Source organism: Cynoglossus semilaevis, chromosome 10 (assembly GCF_000523025.1).
Source record: "Cynoglossus semilaevis isolate Cse_v1.0 chromosome 10, Cse_v1.0, whole genome shotgun sequence".
Lineage (NCBI taxonomy): Eukaryota > Metazoa > Chordata > Actinopteri > Pleuronectiformes > Cynoglossidae > Cynoglossus > Cynoglossus semilaevis.
In genome coordinates, this window is record NC_024316.1 from 11710874 (window position 1) to 11731645 (window position 20772).

The 20772-nt window shown below is 38.3% G+C and overlaps 2 protein-coding genes across 16 annotated transcripts in view; both read right to left on the reverse strand.

The window, feature by feature from the left end:
- Positions 1-1296: 1296 nt before the first annotated feature.
- Positions 1297-7532, reverse strand: pgd (phosphogluconate dehydrogenase). Its single transcript, XM_008318783.3, has 13 exons — positions 7275-7532; positions 6851-6926; positions 6348-6527; positions 6195-6260; positions 5990-6108; positions 5827-5893; positions 5609-5743; positions 5325-5514; positions 4114-4244; positions 3606-3739; positions 2653-2752; positions 1943-2065; positions 1297-1800 (listed from the first exon to the last, which is right to left on the reverse strand). Exons 1-13 carry the CDS (start codon positions 7280-7282, stop codon positions 1681-1683), a joined length of 1449 nt encoding a protein of 482 aa, XP_008317005.1. The 5' UTR covers positions 7283-7532; the 3' UTR covers positions 1297-1680.
- A 374-nt stretch (positions 7533-7906) lies between these two features.
- Positions 7907-20772, reverse strand: part of kif1b (kinesin family member 1B) — a 51527-nt gene continuing 38661 nt past the window's right edge. For 7 of the 15 annotated variants that reach the window (XM_017035993.2, XM_017035988.2, XM_025059599.1 and 4 more), the window contains 22 exons: positions 20525-20643; positions 19955-20040; positions 19678-19807; positions 19186-19339; positions 18660-18750; positions 18456-18574; positions 18320-18378; positions 17117-17225; positions 16643-16709; positions 16322-16406; positions 16006-16111; positions 14129-14243; positions 13888-14021; positions 13744-13805; positions 13500-13645; positions 13096-13353; positions 12924-12995; positions 12632-12753; positions 12353-12505; positions 11892-12084; positions 11213-11331; positions 7907-11113 (listed from right to left, as the gene is read on the reverse strand). In XM_017035993.2, coding sequence (XP_016891482.1) covers positions 11071-11113; positions 11213-11331; positions 11892-12084; positions 12353-12505; positions 12632-12753; positions 12924-12995; positions 13096-13353; positions 13500-13645; positions 13744-13805; positions 13888-14021; positions 14129-14243; positions 16006-16111; positions 16322-16406; positions 16643-16709; positions 17117-17225; positions 18320-18378; positions 18456-18574; positions 18660-18750; positions 19186-19339; positions 19678-19807; positions 19955-20040; positions 20525-20643 — 2542 coding nt within the window. In that variant the 3' untranslated portion in view covers positions 7907-11070. The remainder of the gene's footprint in view (positions 11114-11212; positions 11332-11891; positions 12085-12352; positions 12506-12631; positions 12754-12923; positions 12996-13095; positions 13354-13499; positions 13646-13743; positions 13806-13887; positions 14022-14128; positions 14244-16005; positions 16112-16321; positions 16407-16642; positions 16710-17116; positions 17226-18319; positions 18379-18455; positions 18575-18659; positions 18751-19185; positions 19340-19677; positions 19808-19954; positions 20041-20524; positions 20644-20772) is intronic. The other 8 variants (XM_008318786.3, XM_017035989.2, XM_008318787.3 and 5 more) reach the window with 2 other exon arrangements.

A 20772-nucleotide genomic window follows, 5' to 3' on the forward strand; every position in this document is an offset into this window, starting at 1 on the left:
AAACTCCAAAAAATATTTTATCTAAATATTGCAAAATATCACCAAAAACAGGTAAGACTATAGCCTGTTTTTTAAATTATTCAAAATAAGGAGTTTTCTGAAAATTAAAAAAAAAAAAAGGTTTCCATAAAAATCATTAAAATGCTCTATTTTGATGAGAAACAAGTAAGAAAATAAAAAAGTTTCTAAAAATATTTTTTAAAAATGGTTTCTATCATTTTAAAAAAAAAAAAAATTCTAAAATGTTTTCACAAAAAAATTTTTTTCTAAAAATGTTTTCAAAACGTTTTCACTTGCAGAAAAGATAAGATTTTGAAAAAACATTTTTTTGAAGATTCTCAAAAACAAAAAATTAGGGTTTTGCAGAAAATTTTTTTAAAAAGTTCAAAAAATTTTTTAACAAAAACTTTTTTTCTAAAAATGTTTTCAAAACACTGTTTCGATAAGAAACATGCAGAAAAGGTAAAATTTTAAAATCAAAAATTTTCAAAAATACTTTCAACATCTCACCAAAAATTAGGGCTTTGCCAAAGAATTCCAAAAAATGTTCTCTAAAAAATTTGAAGAAATGTGTTCAAATTTTTTTTTTTGTTTTTTTTTAAATGTTTTTTTCTAAAAAAAATTCAACACACTATTTTGATGAAAGATAAAATGTTTAAAAACTTTTCATCAAAATGTATCAACATCTGACCAAAAAATTGCCTTTTGTCAAAAAATATGATGAAAATATTTGGAAAAATATTTTCAAATTTTTTTTTATGAATTTTCTCACGAAATTGGAGCATTTTGAGAAATATTGCAGAAAATGTTTTATTTGTAATTTTTCTTGGTAAAATCCTAATTTTACGTCATGTTTGTCACATGGTAAAAAAAGAAATATGATTTTTTGGAATTGTTTTTCAAAATTTTATCTCTGCATGTTTCTCATCAAATGAGAACGAGAGATTTTTTTTAGAAAATCCTTTATAATAATTTTAAGGACCGAAAAAGGATATTTATATTTTGAGTATATAAAATATAAATATAATTTAAATACTTTATCATCAAATAAAAGATACATAAGTATATATATAAATTTATATATATATATATATATATATATATATATATATATATATAATCTCACACATAACTAGTTGAGCTCACTGGGTCATGGTTACATACTTACAGGCTGAGTAGAACTGCTATTCTCCATGTCCTTTAAAATCTATTAATAGACACAGAACTTATGTCACTTGTTGCCACACAGTAATCTTATTTACAGAGCGCAGAGAGTAAAAGGCTGTACAAAGCTAATTATAAAGGGATTGAAATCTTTATTTAGCCTAATACAGTACAGTGCATCACTGTGATCCTGACTGGTGAACAGGAGCCTAGTAAACGGTATCATATCCACTGCATCAGGACAGAAAACTGTTCTTCGTCTCCTCCTGGCTACACACACACACACACACACACACAGAGAGAGAATAAACAACACAGAAAGCTATCATTATTTTTCATATTCAGGATTATAAGGAACATATGGACACCGAGTTAGGACGCTGTGTTTTCTCATGTTCACTCATGGTTGTAATGTACCAACTGTGGAATGTGTAACTTTCTGTGTCACAGGAAACTTCTTCCTCATTCTCTGCCTGCTGTTGTTCCTGTGTTCCTCAGTGATGTGACGCTGCATGGTTAAGCGTTGTAGGATGAAGAGGAGACGCTTCCACCATGGCCTGTCCAGTTCGTGTGGATGTATTTACCTGGGTTTGTTAACAGCTCATATGTGTGAGCTCCAAAGTAATCTCTCTGAGCCTGAGGATGGAAGAAAAAAAGGTTCAGAAAAACTGTAAAAAAAAAAAAAACACAAGCTGCATGTTTTCTTTTCAACTTCATTGTCCAAACACACACAGAGGACTGTATGGTCAGTGGACCTCAGGGTCCACTGCCGTCTGACCTGTAGGAGGTTTGCTGGCAGCACGTCGTGTCTGTAGCCGTCGTAGAAGGACAGAGCTGTGGTGAAGCAGGGCATGGGGAGACCCTGCTGGACCCCAGTGCACACTGTTCTGCGCCAGGACTCCTAAAGAAAAGACAAAACGGGAGAGACATTTTATTCAGTTTTTTGTTTCAGAAATATTTGTATTTCCTGGATCTGGTCAAAAAAAGAAAGATCAGCTACACATGACTTTCATAAAGTTATACGAGTTTGAGTGTGATGTTATTTCTCTATTTCTCAGAAAAATCCAGTCAGATGCAATATTTTGAGCCTCACCTGTAGGAACCCTGGTGCTACATTTCTCATAATAAAAAGAAAACACAAAATAAGTGATAAAAGTCAAACTACTTCTCATGTTTGGGTTATAAAATGGAACTGAACCCATTGCTCCATTATTTCCTCTCCTAACTTTGACAAGAAAGTTGCAGAAGAACCAAAACAATGTCAGGGATGTTTTTACGGTCCAGAACCACAGGGTGTCACCATCTGTCTTCAGCACCATGTATAAATCAATTAAATTTAGAAGAGAGCTATTAAATTAGTCAGTCAGTTGTTAGTCAGTAAATTTAGTTTCCTTCCATGAACTCTGTCCTAGAACTGTCTCTCTTCCCCGTTCATCTCTGACTGCAGCACAGACAGTCACAGGTCAGCCTCTGACCACTTCCTCATACCTGACAGTCCTGTACAGCTTTACTGAAGAAACTGTCCAGCAGCAGATTCTGCAGCTCAGCATCTCTGTCAAAGGCTTCTTTGATTTTACCCAGGAACACACTGGAAGGACAGGAGATAGATGTGTCAACAGATTAATACATGCTTTGTTTTTTGTTTCCACTGCTCCATCATAGTCAGAGTCACAGGAGAAGCTGCATTCAATACCAGCAGTCATCAGACGAGGGCAGTGTAGAACTAGGACAGTCCAACCAAGTCCACGGACTGAACTAATAATCTCTTTTGTCAGAGGGACAGAGTTTTTCTGGACAGACACCTTGGGGGCCAGACACTCAAATAAAATTAGATAAAAATTACATTTCTGTCTAATGTTATTGTTTAATGTTTATTTTGGATGGCTGGATTAGACAGTTCAGCAAGGCGCAAGTTGACAGTCATTGCTGCAGAGCAAGTACTCAAACCACTTATTGTGGCATGCAGCCCTGCTTTTTAGAAGTAAATGTCATTTTAATTTTCTCTTTGTCAAAATATCATCAACTGAACCTGTTTCTCCACAGCTCACTGTGTGCATTGTGTCATCAGGTTTGTGTAACGTTCTCTTCAGGTTGCACAGAGCAAACCTGTGTCACAACCACAGCTTCCTCATTTTTCTCTCTGCCTGGTTTTACAGGAAGACTCAGATCTTTTTACTCCAGGATTTCAACACAGAAACCAGGAGACAAAGAGCGAACAATAAAACAATAAACCTTTGTTTCCATCACGGAAGTTACTATGAATTCCAAGAAAACAAAACAAAAAATAAAACAACTTTATGACGAGCTCATGAACACCGTTAGAAATCCTCCTGCCTTTTTAGCAAGTTCCCTTTTACTTCACTTTACTGCTGTTTTCTTCATATTTAGCAACACATGATAACACAACCTCAGACATGAGGACATACAGGGTCAACACCCACCTTCTGATGATGCAGCCGCCTCGCCACATTAGCGCGATCCCACCGTAGTTCAGGGTCCAGCCAAACTCTTTGGCTGCCTGTCGCAGCAGCATGAATCCCTGAGCGTAGGAAATGATTTTGGAAGCATAGAGAGCCTGGCGAGAAATGACAATAAACAGAGAAAATAATCACTTTACTGTGATAAGATTATTAGTCAGTGTCTTAGGCTAGGGGTGAGATCACGACATCATCAGCAAATGATTTTATTTCCTCTCTGTCAACATCAAATTACACGTGAAAATTCACCACTAACTGTTTTTATTTGAATTGAAGACTGTGTTAAAAGTATTTTTCCAGATGTGATGATTTTTTTTTACTTCAAATGAAGCTTCATGAGGTTATGAGTAAACCACTGTAGCTCCTCTGGATCCAGACTGGTTAATTAGTCAGGTGGTTAAAAGCCTATATTTGTGAGTCTTGTTTATTAAATTCAGTCTTTTTTTAACCTGACGTCCAATGACTGTAGTACCTTTCTAATGTCTTCCAGGAAGACAGCCTTGTCTCCATTGAACTTCACCCCCTGTGGACCCTTCAGTTTGCGGCTGGCGTCCACTCTCTCATCCTTCAGAGAGGACAGGCATCTGGCAAAGACAGCCTCCCCTGAGACACAGATGAGAGGACAGAAGAAACACAATCAGGTCACGTGTTAAATTGAACAAACAGTACAAGGCCAGTTCATGTTTTCATGTCTGGTATTGTCATTTTTCTAGCCAAGCTGGAAAAAACAACCTTTTAAAATGTTATTTATAATAATATGCAATATTACTGCTGATTTAAAAACTTAAAAAAACAAAAAAAAAAACAGCCACCAACAAGTGACGGCTCATAAAATAATAATGAGATTTCCAACTGTATCAGGATCAACTGTTGAGTAAGCATGACTTGCTGAAAGTCATCCTTAGGTGATGCAACACACACGCACACACACACATACACACACACTCCTTTGATTTTTTTGGGGTGTAAAATATTCTTTAACCCTAACTTTAACTTTTTCCCATATTTTCCTTATCTAATCTCTAATCTAACTCTAGTCTGACACTTGTTCTAATCCTAACTTCAAGAACTTTCTTGCTCTTAAAATAGCCTCACGTGCACACACGCACAGATAGAAAAAGAAAACCTAGTGATCAGGAGGAGGTTGACATCCAGCCGTTTAGACAGACTGGCTGTGCTGCCCTGTCACACAAATGATGCTTTTGTCCTCCTCTGCCCTCACCTCACTCTTATCAGACTCTGATCTAAAGCACCAAAAAGTAAAAAACAAAACCAAACACTGAGCCACAGCAGCAGTGGAAGTGAGCGGACAATTACTGCAACAGAAAAACTAACTATTTCTTTTATTTGCTTTCATTTTTTTCACCCACCTAAACAAGTGTTTACTTTTTATTATTCATTTACAGTGTCTCATTCTGACCTGCAGGGCTGTTTATACAACACACAGTAAAGACCAAAGCCAAATCCCACTTATGTCAGCAGAGATGATCGTAGCAGCAGAGAAGCTTTTCAACCTGCTTAGACACAGACTTACTATGTCATGATGCGTGTTACAGGAACAGTAAATATAAGTCAGACTGCACTGATCACACACTCTCTGAACTGGTGAAACTTTAACCTCAACATGATGTAACAAAGACCAGGAAAAGAAAAACACTTACTTCCTGGTCATTAATCTCTTACCGATCAGAGTGACAGGCGTGCCATATTCCAGGGCTGAAATTGCCGTCCATTTCCCTGTGCCTTTCTGTCCTGCACTGTCACGAATCTTGGGCAGCAGAGGTTTGCCATCCGTATCTTTATATTTGAGGATGTTGGCTGTGATTTCAATCAGGAAGGAGTCAAGCTCAGTTTTGTTCCAGCTGTCGAAAACCTGCAGCAGTTCAAAGATGCCATCTCAACCAATTATATTCCATTTACAGTCTTTGGAGTAAAGGAAAGAGAAAATACAGGACTTCAAATCTGACCTGTGACATCTCATCGTGGTCCATACCCAGCACGTCCTTCATCAGGTGATAGGCCTCACAGATCAGCTGCATATCTCCATACTCAATGCCATTATGAACCATTTTCACAAAATGACCCGCACCATCATCTCCCACCTACACAAACAGACCAGCTCATCAGTTTTAGGTTTAGAGAAAAAAATTTAATTGTTAAATTACCAATTGAATTCTCCACTTACCCAGTCACAACAAGGCTCTGTTCCAACCTTCGCTGCGATGCTCTGGAAGATGTCTTTCAGGTGTGGCCTTCAAATTAAAGCAGTGATTAGTTAATAAGTTAACATTTGTTTATGAGCTTGTTATTGTTTGGTCACTTCGTCTAATTATAACATAAGGACTGACCAGGCCTCTTTGTGTCCTCCTGGCATCAGTGAGGGTCCTTTACGTGCACCTTCCTCTCCACCACTGACTCCACTGCCCACAAACAGCAGGCCTTTCTCTTTTAAACTCTTACACCTCCGCTAAACAACACACAACCAAATTAGAAGAGCCAGCACATCCACACTGGTCCACTTTTTTTTTTTTTTTTTCAGATATCGGTTTTTACCGTTGTGTCTCTGTATTCAGAGTTTCCGCCATCGATGATGATGTCTCCCTGCTCAAGAAGAGGAACCTGCAGAAGAATAATGAAGTAAATGTATTCAACACAGTGATTAGAACAAACCACAGCATTTCACAAACTTCAGCACAAACTACCCACCAGCTTGTCAATGAAGTCGTCCACAGCTTGACCAGCTTTGACCAGCAGGATTATGCGCCTGGGCTTCTTCAGTTTGGACACCATGTCTTCTAAGGACTCCGCTCCGATGACTTTGGAGCCTTTGGCCTCATTCTGCAGGAATTCATGTACTTTTGATACGGTCCTGTTGAAGGCGCAGACCTGTGGGAGACACAGAGGTATTAGTATGACTGGCAGTAGATGTTAGAAGAATGGTTAATAGTTACACATTTCAATGATATGTATGTATATGTAGTATTGTACAAAATAATATAAAGCAGTAGCTTCAGTCAGGATTGACTAATCTAACTGCTGACTGATTGACTCATCATCAAAAATGTCTTCATTCATTACAACAGGTAGAACGTTTGGATTTTGACACTAAAGCAGTACAAGCGGAAGTTCTTCTATAGTTCTCGAAGACATTGTTTAAAAACGTGAGTGACATCGTAATAGCGCAGTTTTCACTATTATGGTCACCTTACCACAAAGCCGTGATCGTCCATGTTCATGATGAGGTTTTGGCCCATGACGGCCAACCCTATCAGTGCAATGTCTGCCCTGAAACCCAAAGAGAAATCGTTAGCGGTGTTAGAACCATGTGCAGTATCACAACTCGTGGGTACATTCGTAATTATATATTTTCTTTATGAAATGTTGGAAAATATTTAAACAGAGAGGAAACAATTAAAACGGAACATGGAATAAACACTTCTGGTTTCTACTCCACTGACCATAGTGAAATTCAGCCACTTGTCCCGAACAACTGCTCTGTTAGCTAATATGCTAACAAGTACAGAAAACTACTTCTTAAATAGGAAAACAATTACTAGAAATATCATACTGTTAACCGTATGTATCTGCAGTTCCAAGTTATCTTAGCTGTAAAGGGAGGTAAACACAACTTACTCAGCCATTTTGCTTTGCAGGTAAAGTCACAGTGAAGTCAGCACGAACGTCCAAATGACGGCAGAGCTCTCACTGATTCACTTCTTCCTGCTCTCAGCGTGACAGTAGTCAGGAGGCGTTAGGCCGCGCCCACCCTTGTCGATTAAACCAATCACAGAATGTTCTCTTCCTTCAGCGATGTTTATTGGATATTTGATTGGTCCAGAAGACTGAGCCGAGATAGCTCTTCTCCTATTTGTAGCTGTGACCGTCACTTATGTCACGACAGCGCATACGTAACTTCTGTTTTGGTCGAGGGAAACCTTAACTAATAAGCTGAAGGACGGTCTTAACTTTACATGTAAACAAACTGAGGCTATTATGAAGGCAAAAAACAAGCAGAGGAAATGTGAATGTAAAGAATTTTACATCTCACCACTCCAACAACGTAAACTATAAGTTTAAATAGACTATAAAAGGATTTGATTAAAAGAAAAAAAAATCATATTTTGTAGCCTGCATTTTAACTCCATGTATTTAATTTTGTTTTTAGTCCTAATAAAACTAAAAAAGGTTCTGAATTAAAAAAAACAAAACTTTTCTTATGTACATCTGAGATTTGAAGAGGAGCCTCACAGTGAACGGACACGGAGTGTCTTTCTGCTAATGCACAGTTTGCACTTTTATTGTTGCCTCATTCACTAAACAGTTCAATGGTGTAAGGTTACCATACACAGAGTTAGGGTTTCTGCATGACACATCTATGCTATACAGCGAATGGATTATAATTATTACAAATACAGTAAACATATTTACATTTTAATTCAAGCTCCATACAACACATATATTTACAAAATAAGTATGAAAATGAAACCAGTCTGACAAATAATGTACAGTGGTGATGTCGTGGTGTATCGGTTCCGCGTGTTTCATAATCATAGTCAACAAAATCCAAGGTGAGCCAACATTAGTATGAGGGGAAGATGAGTGAAATGTCATGGCTAGTGCTGTGTGAAAGGCATCAATGGGACAAGAGTGAAGAGGTGACAAAAGACATGAGCTCAAAGTAAAGGAAATTTTCTAAGTCTCTAGCTACTTTGTATTATATTCCCTGATATTAGAAAACTAAAGTTAAAAACCACCTTTATTTAGTTAGAACTCAGGCAGTTTTCTAGCATGAGTGCTGAGTGAATATTCTCCAAATTAAAAGCAGACTTTCTAATTAAGAGGAGGTACTCTATGAAGACATCTCTGAAAGAATATATGTAGTGGGAAACACTTTTGTCTTGTTATCCTAACGACGGAGAAACACACACATCTTCATACTACATTCAACTCTCTTCCATTTCCTGCTGGAAGAGGTTTTTCACGGCTTCCACATTTGTTCGGTTCCCAGTTTGATACAACTAAACCGTGCAGATTTCATTTGATCGCTTGAACCTTTCCATAACATGTGCAAAGAGCTGCAAACTAATATATACATTGCAAACAATAAATACACTCTTCCCCATAACAATACATCTCTGCAAATGGGTCAGTGGAAGTATTTGCTCTGGAATCTTTTCATATAAATATGCATCTACTACATGTTGAGGTACATTGCACTTGGAGCACAGTGGTGGTTGAGTCTGAGATGTTGAACCAGGGCTTGGACTCTACATCAGGCTGGCTGACCTGAGAGAAGTTTCTACCTCCGGTTTTACTTTCAAAAGGTTTTTATTCTTTACTGTCTTTATATTTTGTAAAAGTAAACTAGTTATTTCATTTTAACCTATTTTAGACAGGGTTCCAGACTGCACCCATATTTGGAGCCGGTGCAAAAAATGTTTCCCCCATTTTCCATTTTCCCTTTAAGCATCTTTGATTATTTATTTAAATGTAAACACCTGTATCCCTGATTTACCCTTTCTACCCCCCTCTCTTTAATACAGAAGGCACACTGCTGGTTAGCTGGCCAGAGTTTTTAGTGCCAATCTGTACCAATCACTGTTTTATCACCTGGACAGAAACAGGCAACAAAACCATCACACTATACCACAGGCTGCAGAACAACATACAGAGCAAATATGTCCACAAACAACAACACCCTTCACTAAAGGTTTCCCTTAAATATCACTTCTTTGCTTTTCTTTAGTTAAACCCTTTGGAAAAAAGCTATGCTGTATAACCTTGATATGTGCTCTCCTCACTTATCCTGATACTGCGTGTGTGTGTGTGTGTGTATTCTTCCCTCACTTTGCTATAGATATGTGCTAATGTGCAACACAAAGATTACTTAAAACATAAGAATTAAATGCCCTCTGTTACACTTCATAAAAAACATCCCTATTCATTGGTTAAAAGCAAATTACAAAAAAAAATACAAATTTTAATACTTAAAAAACGTAACGTCAAACAAGTGAAGGTCAGATGAGTTAGAGGTTTTCTGTTGAAGGACATAAAAAGAAAACCATCTGGTCATAGACGTGCGGTGGATCCGAGGAGTAACAATACTCACTTTTACTAAGGTTTTATCCCAACACTGTATAGACAGGGAAGGGAGTTGTGGGTGAGACTGTCGTCAGTTGAGGTGCAGGCTCTCTGCCTGCGGCTCAGTCAAGGCCAAAAGTTTGTGTTTTTTTGCTCTCTGTTTAACTTCAATCTGACTGCTGACTGCAGCACATAGATCAGATGTTGGTGAAGGTTACGTGAGATGATAGTGAATGTTGAGACTGTCCATAGATGACGGTCTTAACCTGATGGAGTAAGAAGTTCAAGGAGCTGAGAGAGGAGTGTCCTATACGAAAGGAAACAACAAAAACTGATCCCAGAACAGACTTATGTTCTCTCTGTGCATCTTCCTCGTCAGCATCTTTTTTTATATACTGTATTTTTTAACTTATGAGAAGTGATTTTTCACAAATACTCACAGATGACACCATAAGGATGTTGGAACACAGACAGAGGAGTGGGATCTAAATATCGCTGGGATAATGATGAAAATCCAAAGCAGCTCTTGAGTTTTACTGGCAAATTTTTCACATATTTATACGTGAATGCTGTTCAGTAGGCAGTACCGGGGCGTTGGAGTTGACCTTTTAGGAAGTGGCCTGATGCACATCTCATAAACAAAAGACAAAAAGAAGAAATCAGTAGCAGCAATGGTTCTTTAAGTCGCTCTACGTTCTTTTGCAGAGTGTGAACTCATATTGAACTCATATTCAACTTCATTATGGGATATTTGTACAGTTTCCCTTCATAATTGTATCTGTACTTCTCTGATTAACTTTATCTCGTAGGTAAGCAAACCCAGTCTTGCCCTGAGGATGCTGCAGGTAATGTGTGGGTACACTGTTAAAAAAAAAAATCAAATAAGACTTTTCTGGGGAAACGCATAACACTGATAAAGACTTTTTTTTTTTTTTTTACAAATGGTTGGCAAACTGAAAATTAGTGGCCAGAAAGATTAGTTTCTGAAGAATCGTGCACACACAAGTGGACTACAACAACATGCTACTAGTCAGGGAGCTGGGGAATGACCACAAAACAAAACAACATAATCCGACCCTGAACATCGTCATTTAAACAAAAACACAAAAAGCTGAGGAGGAGGTGGGGGAGAGAAAGAGGAGGAGGGAAGCTGGCAGCGGTAGACAGGAGGCAAATTCCTCTGAAACTTTTAGTCGCGTGAAAGGAGACTTAAGCCACAAGTCTACTTACAAGAGAAAACTGTCAAGAACCACAATGATTAATAAGAAGTGTTAACACTTAGTATGTTCAAAGGCGTTACAGAAACAACAGAGAGTTTGTTCTCCCTTTCTTTCTTTCTCACTCTCTCTCAGTTTTTCACCAGGCCACTGCGCCTCCTTGCCAGCTTAGATCTGTGAAGAACAAGAGGAGGATGAGGTCAGAGTGTAACTTCACACAGAGAAGGAGCAGCTTGTTGTCAGCTGCTCTGTGAAGCGTCTGTCTGATTTTACCTTATTGTTCCTGCCAGCAGTGGATTAAAGGCATACAGCCAGTCGTTCATGTCTTTCTCGTTGTTGGCCTGCAGCAGGATTCCTCGATGTTTTGTGCACACGGCAAATGTATTGGGAGTCTGCAAACGACAACAGTGAATATCTGTAAGTCTGCATGTTTTTTGAGATTTTCTTTAAAATATTGCCTTAAGGAGTTTAAAGAAAGTTGAATAAATAAATTGTAAAAAAAAAATCGAAGCATTTCTTTCTGGTAATGCTGTAAAAAATCCTGTCAGTATTGGGCATAGTTGTAGTTTTTGGAGCCACAACTTTTACGTCAGTTCTAATAAAATCTTTCTAAATTTGATCCGACTTGGTGTCAAGTACTGATGTTTGCTATTTTAAGATAAAATATGTTAACCATATGTTGAAATTGACAGGATTTGTTCAGTATTATTTAGGATTCATTTATCAACTGTGAGAACCAGATTAACTGGTCTTCTTAGAATAAGTTTTTAGGAAAGTTTAAGTTGAGAAGTTGGGGGATTAAACAAACCCTTCTTCTTCCTTTACCTTAAAGGCAGGAGGTACACTTTCTTTACCGTCTAAATAATGGTGTGTAGCTGTTGATAACATATGTAAATGCAGTCATTATTCTGCATTTATATATAAACCAAACAATGTTTTTTGTAAACTGTACCTTGAGCATGGCCTGCTGGTCTTCACTGTACTCCACCTGTGCTGTGGACAGGTTGAGGACACCTCGCTCCACTGGGTCCTTGTCACTGTTGTAGATGAAGACATAGGGGCGGCGCACAACCACAAAGTGCTTCACCCATGAGTTAGAGCGCGGCTCCATGAAGCTCAGGAATCCCTTCTTGGATACAACAGACCTGAAAAATTATTCCAGAGGAGAACAGATTTTTTTTGTTAAAGAATTTTCTTTATTAAATAATTTAAATCTAGTCAAGTGTTTTCTCATGCTCTCAACCTATCTTTTCAAAAAATACTTCATTCTATTAAAACCAACAATCTACAATTCAGTGAAGTATCACACTGGCAAAAATGGATCAGAATCATGTTTCAATCCACAATGATGATTCTAAATTAAATGATTAGACAGGTTTTAAAAGCACGATGACCAGAAGTGGCATCACTCACCCTGGTCTCATTTCTTCAATATCAGGCACCAAGTTAAGGAACTCGTTCTTTCCAGCCCGTGCCAAGTAGGACGCCTCTAGAGTGGGAACCATCGGGAAGTTTTCATAATCTGAACAGGAAGGACTAGAGGCGATGGAGAAGTTCTCTGGAGTCCTGACAACAGGGAAACCAAAGAGTGTCATCATTAAAACAACAGGTTGAAGGAGTTTGTTGTCTCCAGATTTCGGATATTTATCTTTTTTTTTTTTTTTTTTTAAATCTGTTGTTTGTTTTTTTTACTTTTGATCTAAGGTGCCACAGCGGGAGTCAGACAGAGAAGGACAGGTGGAGGAGGGGGTCAGGGTGGCGCTGCTGAAGCTGGTCACTGACAGATCACGTCCAATAGGAGAGATATCAGAAAGCTGCAGAAAAACACACAAACAATTCATTACTTTATTTATCACCCTAGAAAAACTGCAAAACCTCACATTTACACCTGTTGCTGAATTAATGCAGTATTACTTACTTTTACCAAAACCTTTCACCCTGAGGGATCAATAAAATATTCCTGAATCTATATTTACGTTCTCACCTTGCAGTCACTGATGCTGTTGACAACCTGGCTGTATTCACTGTTGTAACTGTGTGTCAGGAGACGCAGGCACTTCAATACAACAAAGAGAAGACTCAAAGTTAAGGACAGGTTCATCTGCTGCTTACTCAATAGCAAACAGAGCAGATGATCATTAAAACTCTCTTCTCACCTTCGTGGCCAACTCCTTCTCACGATCCACCAGACTCTCGATGTCCGTGGAGTCGTAGCCGCTGCTCTCGCTGGGCGTGATGGCGCTTTCGTAGGTGGCGTTGGAGATCTGTGAGGAGATGGAGGTGGAGGTGGACAGGGTGCCGGAGCTCATGCTGGGTGAGAGAGACTCACTCAAGGACTTGGCCGGAGCTGTGCCAAGAGAAGCTGCATCTCCGAGTCTGTCCCTCAGCAGAAGCAGGTGACGAGTCTTCTCCACCTGTAGGGATGTCAGGGAAAGTTTATTAACACAATACGTTTAGAACATGAGAAGGTTCTGTTCAGAAGAAGAGCAGGACATACATAGGGCATGTATGTTCTTTGTAACAGAGGAACCTTAGGTTAAATAAGGCTTAGAAAACCAACCTCAAGCAGTTGTTCCATTTTCTCCAGCTCGCACTGGTGCTCCAGGATCAGACTGTCTCCTCTGGGCCTCCAGCCAGCGAGGTTTTCCTCTCCACGCACATAGGCTACTGACGTGTCCAGAATCTTCCTTCTCCTCCGCTGCATCCCTGTTTACACCAGAAGCAAATGCGAGAACAATGTTTTGTTTTAGTTTTTTAGAAAAGCAGCAACACATGAAAAAATAATCATTTTTTCTCCTGCTTACCTGGGCTTCCAGTGTCAGACATTTTACATAAACTAAGCTCATAGATTCCAGTGACCCGGTTGCTGTGATAAAAACAGAGATGATCAGTGTCTGGGATTCTTTGGGTAAAAACTGCAGGAAATACAGCAGCTCCGAAGTATTTACCAGTCAGGTGTTTTAGAATAACCGCTACCAAAGAAGTTTCTGAGGGAACGAGGAGGAGAGATCTTGGCGTCCCGGGAGTAGAAGACCATGCAGATGTCTTTGGTTATGATAGCAGGCTGGATGCAGTGGTCGAGCTGTGAAGAGGCGAAGAGACAGAATATTTGTAGTTTTCATTTATTTATATTGCCAGCATTAATCTCTCAGTGGAAAAAGATGCACCACAGGGTGGGCAGTGACTGACCTCCAGGTACGCAGACAGGGTCATGTAGATCTTCTCTCCATAAGGAGTGACTCTGTTGAGCAGGAGGGAGTTGTGCAGAGAGCTGTCCCACACAGCCTCAAAACGATAGAAGGTCCTGAAAGAAAAGAAGAAAATAACATTGATTCATCTGCAAAATGACAGGAAAATAACCACATGTACAGGTACTTCATACAGCGGGGTATTCTAAGTTTTTTACTATGTATATACACAAAAGGCTCATACATTGCACTTTGAAAATGTGTTTATTTATTGGAAAAGGGAAATTCTCTCCAATGTTCTGTTGTATTCTGTGGTTATTTATAAATATGTTGATATTATTATATTACGCTGGATTACTTATTACTTGGGAACAGAAATGTTTGCGTAAATAACCACAAAAACAAGGACTGTAGCGCTACTTAAGACACAGAAACAAATGTGACAGATTTGAGCAGTGACTGAAATGTTCTTCACACTCAAGGTGTGAGGAAACACGCTGTGGTGGCACCCTGACAGCAGCAGCAGTTAGCAGTGCTCAGAGTGCAGTAAGCTGTGTGAAACAGATGGTACAAAACCAAAATTATTGAGACTGAATATAAATGCTGCTGGAGGAAATACCTTGCAATAACAAAGTTTTTGGAGACAATTGTTTTGGAGTAATACTTTATATTATGTGTATGGACAGTATATTGTACTGTGCAATTGCCTTTGATCGTCGGCTTTATTTTTTAACTCTAATATATGAAAATATTAAATATCCTGTAGAAAGTTTACCAAGTGTGGTTGGCCTGTATATAGTTGTGCTAAAAGCGGTGAAATTGTAAACAACTATATTAAAACTAAATAAATAAAAAAAAACTTAAGATATTTTTTCTTTGAGACAATTATGAGATGCATGCAAGTAAAATGATGTACAATAACGATAGCTGTAACAGAGGAGCTAAAACTGTTCCTCTGTGTGGCAGCAGAGGGCAGTCTTCACCGCAGGCTGAGAAGCTTCACTGCTTCATTAGCTTTTGTTATGAAGGAGTCAAGGCTCATGCAGTGAACAGCATGACTCATATGAGACAAAGACATTCATTTGGAATTTGACTGCTACAAAAATCAGCAAACCAGCCTCCTACTTAAAGTCAAATCACAAAACCATAAAGACGTTGTACTTATCAGTGACAGTAATCAGTGAAATAGATAAAGGGAGACAGACTGTGGAGGATTTCTATGATTCAAAGGGACTGAAAGAGAAACATAAAGGTCTTTCAGAGAAAGAAGTTTATGTTTTCTGCTCACTGGTACCTATTAATATCCTTATCAATAGATAGCCTGAACACAATCATGAGTCCAGACGCAGCAGCAAGAAGAGAAAGTGCACAGAAAAAAAGAAGAAAAAAAGTGTCAGACAATGGATACAACAGAGAGGGGGAAAAATAATAATGAAAATGGAAATGGTCATGCAATGATTCTAGTGCGGCTTCAGCAATGAGAGCACACCTACAGTTTGTGAAAAAACTGCATCACAACCTCACAGTTAAAAAAAAAAAAAAAGATCCAATCCAATAATAATACAGAAGTATTATCCAAAACTGCAATGAGTATATCTGAAAATGTACTTCAACTCTTATTTCCTGAGGCTTAACAGTTAAGTTTGAATGCAGCACAAATGTGACCAAAGCTGAGTCTTGCCATGCAAGAACTTATTAAAACAAGTTGTTTCTTGGTTAAAAATCTTTTAAACAAAGACAGAAACATGACTTTTGTCCAATACTGGTTCAGTACTACTTCACTGAAGAGGTATAATAGTCCCAAGATGAATAGGCTACATGTTTTTCTTTTATGGGCTGGTAAATACATGGTATAATTGCACATATGTTTGAAGCTACCTGTTGGAGTTGTGTGAAGACTTGATGTTCTTGGCTGAAATGATGTTGAGGGAGAGGACGGCATCAGCAGCACCATCGTCTACTTCTGCTTTGTTTCTGATGCGACCTGATGAGATACACATTAACTGGCTCAAATCCAGCTCACGGGCCTCGAGTTTGACACACATGTAATATATGAATTGCAAAATGTGGTTTTATGGTTCAACAGCTGCACCACAAAACTGAAGTTAATAAGAGAAGTAACTCTAAAAACAGAATAAAATAACTGACAAAACTGTCGGTACACGCTCTGTTTCTTTGTGTCTCGAGTCCTTACCAACGACCAGCTCACGAACATCCTTCCAGTGAAGCTCACTGCCCTTCTCATGGATGAGAGTCACCGTGATCCTCCGCTGGATCCCCTGCAGAAAAGACAGCAGCAGATGAAGTGTTACAGTAGACTTAAATGTGCGGGGAGGATGCTATGATTATTTATTAAAAAATTAAGCTGAATTATATAAAATAATTACAAAGAAATCCACACAGAAAAATAAATACTATACATATATACTATACTATACGTATATTTATTTTAAAAAGTGGTGACTGGTGTAATCAGTGGGTCCAGTAGGAAAGATGTGGATCTGACTGCTGGTACCTGGTGCAGTAGGTAGGTGCCCTGACAGGACATTGCTCCACTGTGATCAACCACTGCTGGGATGTACCTGTAAAAGGAGCAGAGTCACAGTCAGCCCTAACACACTATTTGTAAAACTGAAACACATTTTTACTTGAACAGCATTTAAGTGAGGACACAAGAATAATTTAACCTTGTCACTGACTGCTCTCGATGCTAAACTGAATCATTTGTTACAACACCATCTTCTCACTACTAAAAAAACATTGGGTTTTTTCACAATCTTTTCATTTCTTAACTAGAACTTTAAACTGGTGAATCTAGACTTCAGTCTGATTTATACATTATAATCCTGTGCATCCTGGCCACTCCAGAATCATATTCATTGTAGAAAAACTTAAGGTTAAGAAAACTGTATTTCTGCAAATACAGGTATAACAGTTTTTTATGAATTAAGTTATATATTTATTGTATTCTGTTTGAACAGACACTCACTCTCCAGTGGGCTCCAGCTCACTGATCTCAAACCAGACCAGCAGGTCGTACTTGCTGACACACTGACCCAGGTTGGACTTGGTGATGGTGTTCAGCTTGGTGGCTGGAACTGGAACACAAACATAGGTTTCACATGAGCCACTGGAGTTGATCAGGGGTTAAACAGAGATTATGTATATATATATATATACATATATATATACATATATATATATATATATATATATATACATATACATTGGATCTGTGATTCCAACAGCTAATCACACTTTTTACTAAATCACATACACCACCACTACTGACAACACTCTAATTTCTCAACTGTATTAGTACTATTTTACTGAAAGAGGAAAAGACTGCACATAAAAACCAATATTCTTAGAGAGAAGCTCAGACCTCTGAAATCTATTCTACTCTAAAGTTTTCCTCAGTTATATTGAATATAATGAATAACGTTTTGGGTTTTTTTTTTTTTTTGCTACAGTGCGCATGGCACATGCAGCAGATTTCCCTCAGCAAGTTTGTTCAGGACAGTTTTTCAGGGTCAAGGGAAGGTTGCACTGAACTGACTACAACCTACAAAAAACAAACCTGCAGCAAAATACAGACACACCACTGCCTACAGTCACACTACAGCAAAACACATCACTGCTCTAATCTCTAAAACCCGCAGCTAATGCAGCTAATGCCTGGGCACCGAAGCTAGCACTCAGTACCACAGTACCGACCATGGTGCTTGGGAACAACCAGCACCGGGTCATTGGGAACAGGAAGAAAAGGAAAGCGACAGAGCTGGTCATCTTCCTCCTCCAGATGAGCCACAGCAGTGGAGGCAAGCGCGTTGGCGTGCTCAGACAGTGTGTCCAGTACCACGCCGTTCACATAGCCGCTCATTAGGTAGCGAATCAACTCTATTTTACGTGTATGGTCTAGGTTTGTGACAGCATTAGTAAAAAAAAATATTCAGAGGGAGGTTGGAAAAGGGAGGTATAGAAAAGAAGATGGAGGTAGGTAAGAGGATTATAAAAACCCAGATGATTAAATATATCAACAAAAGATTTATTATTAAATCCAAAGGAAGCAAGAAATGGAAAATAAAGGAGATATGAGTCATGCTTTTAATATCCATAATGAACAAAAGAAAAAGTAACAAAGGTACGATGACTTTGTGGTGTGAAGGTGTAATAAAACTAAAAGTCTTACCTGGTTTAGACAGGGGCATTGGAATAGGATAGTATTTCCTTGATGGTATTGAAGGACTGCTGGAATAAAAAGTTAAAGTGTTATTTAAATTCTAGTTTCTTACGGTAAAATACTTCTGTGTTAAAATACTATTCACCTGATCAGGTCCTGACCATGAAGATGCAGCGGGTGCTGCTGGTAATGACCGAAAACCTCAAACACAATGGGTTTGGTTTTGATGTATTCAATAAAGGATTCTGTGACCTCCACTGAAATCTGTCCCAGCAGTGCAAACATAAGGTCATGTCAAAATTAATTTAATTAATGTTGTTAAGGTGTGTGTGTGTATTTGTTGACTCACATTTTGAACGTGGTAAAAGCCCAGAGGAGCTCCTTTGCCAGAGTTCTTCAGAGGCTCAGTGGAAAAAGCTTCATCATGACGATGCAGGAAACTAGGGAAGAAACATCATCAAATAATAATGCATGTTATATATATATCAGATTTATGAGACAATGTGTTTAGTAACAGCAGCTCAGGATTAAAGAAAATTAAAATAAATACATGTTTTGACATTTGGGTCATGTTAAATCCATAATACTTTAGAAATATCTGTATTTAGTATTCAAACAAATACTAAATGCAAATATTTATTTAATTGAAATTATGTAGGTTATGAAGGTTAGCCAAACACAGGTAAAATGTAAACATAGCAACATAAAATGAAATATTTCTGCTACATTCATGTAATGTAAATGATAAATGTTTAATCCTCGACTTTATTGCAGATTTAGCATCACGTCTTTAGACATCACATTTGAATTTGAAAAATAACTGTGAAGATTTGATGTTTTTGCAAGTTTACAGTTAAAAGATTTTCAAGACTCACTTGAATTGGCAGAAAATGTCTGCATACTCAGGTGGAACACCACTGGCCTGCAGCACAGTAACACGAAAGGTGAAGACACTGCCAATCTCCAGGTGGCTCAGCAAACCCTCACCATGACCCAGCTTGGTCTCTGCAATTTCACTTAGCTTGAGGTCTGAAAAAAGGTCAGAGGGAATTTTTTATTGAAGTGACCTTTGTTTAAAATGTTCTGGAGCAGCATCTGGGATTGTGTTTATTAATCCTCATATCAAGTCAAACACCCCACTCTATAATCAGACTCTTCCTGCAGGTTATCAAGCATGAAATTTGCAGATCAACACCTGCAGTAGCCTTTGTACATATTCCTTAACAAAGCAGGAAAATCTCATTACCATAACCATAACATTAAACATCCTCATTTGCATTGGACAGAACCATCTGCCACCTATGTTTCCCAGAGAGGACAGAAGGTTGAAATTTATGAGAGCGGAGGTGAAGATCTGACAGCCATACCCATGTCATTGATTCTGTTGAGCTCCTCTGAGGGTGTGATGACCTCTGAACTCTGGCCCTGACCCTCTACAATGCGCAGCTCTTCTAGGGACAGGCCAGAGCGGGTCATAACCGTGGAGGAAAAGTCATTCTGGAAAGACCCAAAGGAAGAGTTAAAAAATAATTGGTACTAGTATAAGCTTTGTACATTTTACAAAACATTAAACCATAACCTTCTGTTTCCATCTAAATATTTTACAGCTACACAAGAACGTGTTTCCTGTAGTAGGGGGTTTACCTTTTTGAAGTACTCATCATCAAAAGAAATTTTGGCTGTTCCCGACTGTCTGACTCCTGAGCCGTAGTCTGGAGCTTCCTCATCAGCTACAAAGAGTAAAAAAGACATTCTCTTTATTGAGACTGATCACAAAACCTAGAACTTTGACTGCAGAGCATCAAAAGAGTGCTGTGTTTCCTACTTTTACTCTACTTTTTATTTAATATATTAATAGATTAATATCTTCTGATATAACTATATGCTATTATAAGACTGACCTTTAATTATAAAGTATTTTCAACAATTCTATTGACTCTGAACTTTAACTCAATCCTCAGCCTATAATTGAATCCAAAGTGGACTTTGTCTAATCTTCCACAGTAAGTTTGTTTTTGTTACGGTTTTTACAGCAGCTATTCAAATTCAGCAAAATCTCTAGGTTAATAAATAAATTCATTAAAATATGGTGTAGAAAGTCCAAACATCGATGTAGCATGAAATTATAATGACACATGAATAGGTCATTTTCAGGATAATTCCCTTGTAGTAACTCATGCTGGGCCCCATGATTAAATCTTATTAATTACTAACCAGCTATCGCCTGGACACCAACACGCAGGAAACCACGCACGACACCCTTCTCTGTTACTATGGCAACACGGTGAACCAGAGGTACAGGGTAGAGCAGGTTGCTCAGGTACACAAAAGCTCTGAAAATACAGAGAAACCAAGGACAAAAAATTTAAAATGCAGATTTTGGTGCAGTGACAAAACAAGTGCAGCAGTTTCTGGATTAAAAAAACCAAACATTAACATTAACATGTAAGCCATTACGTTTA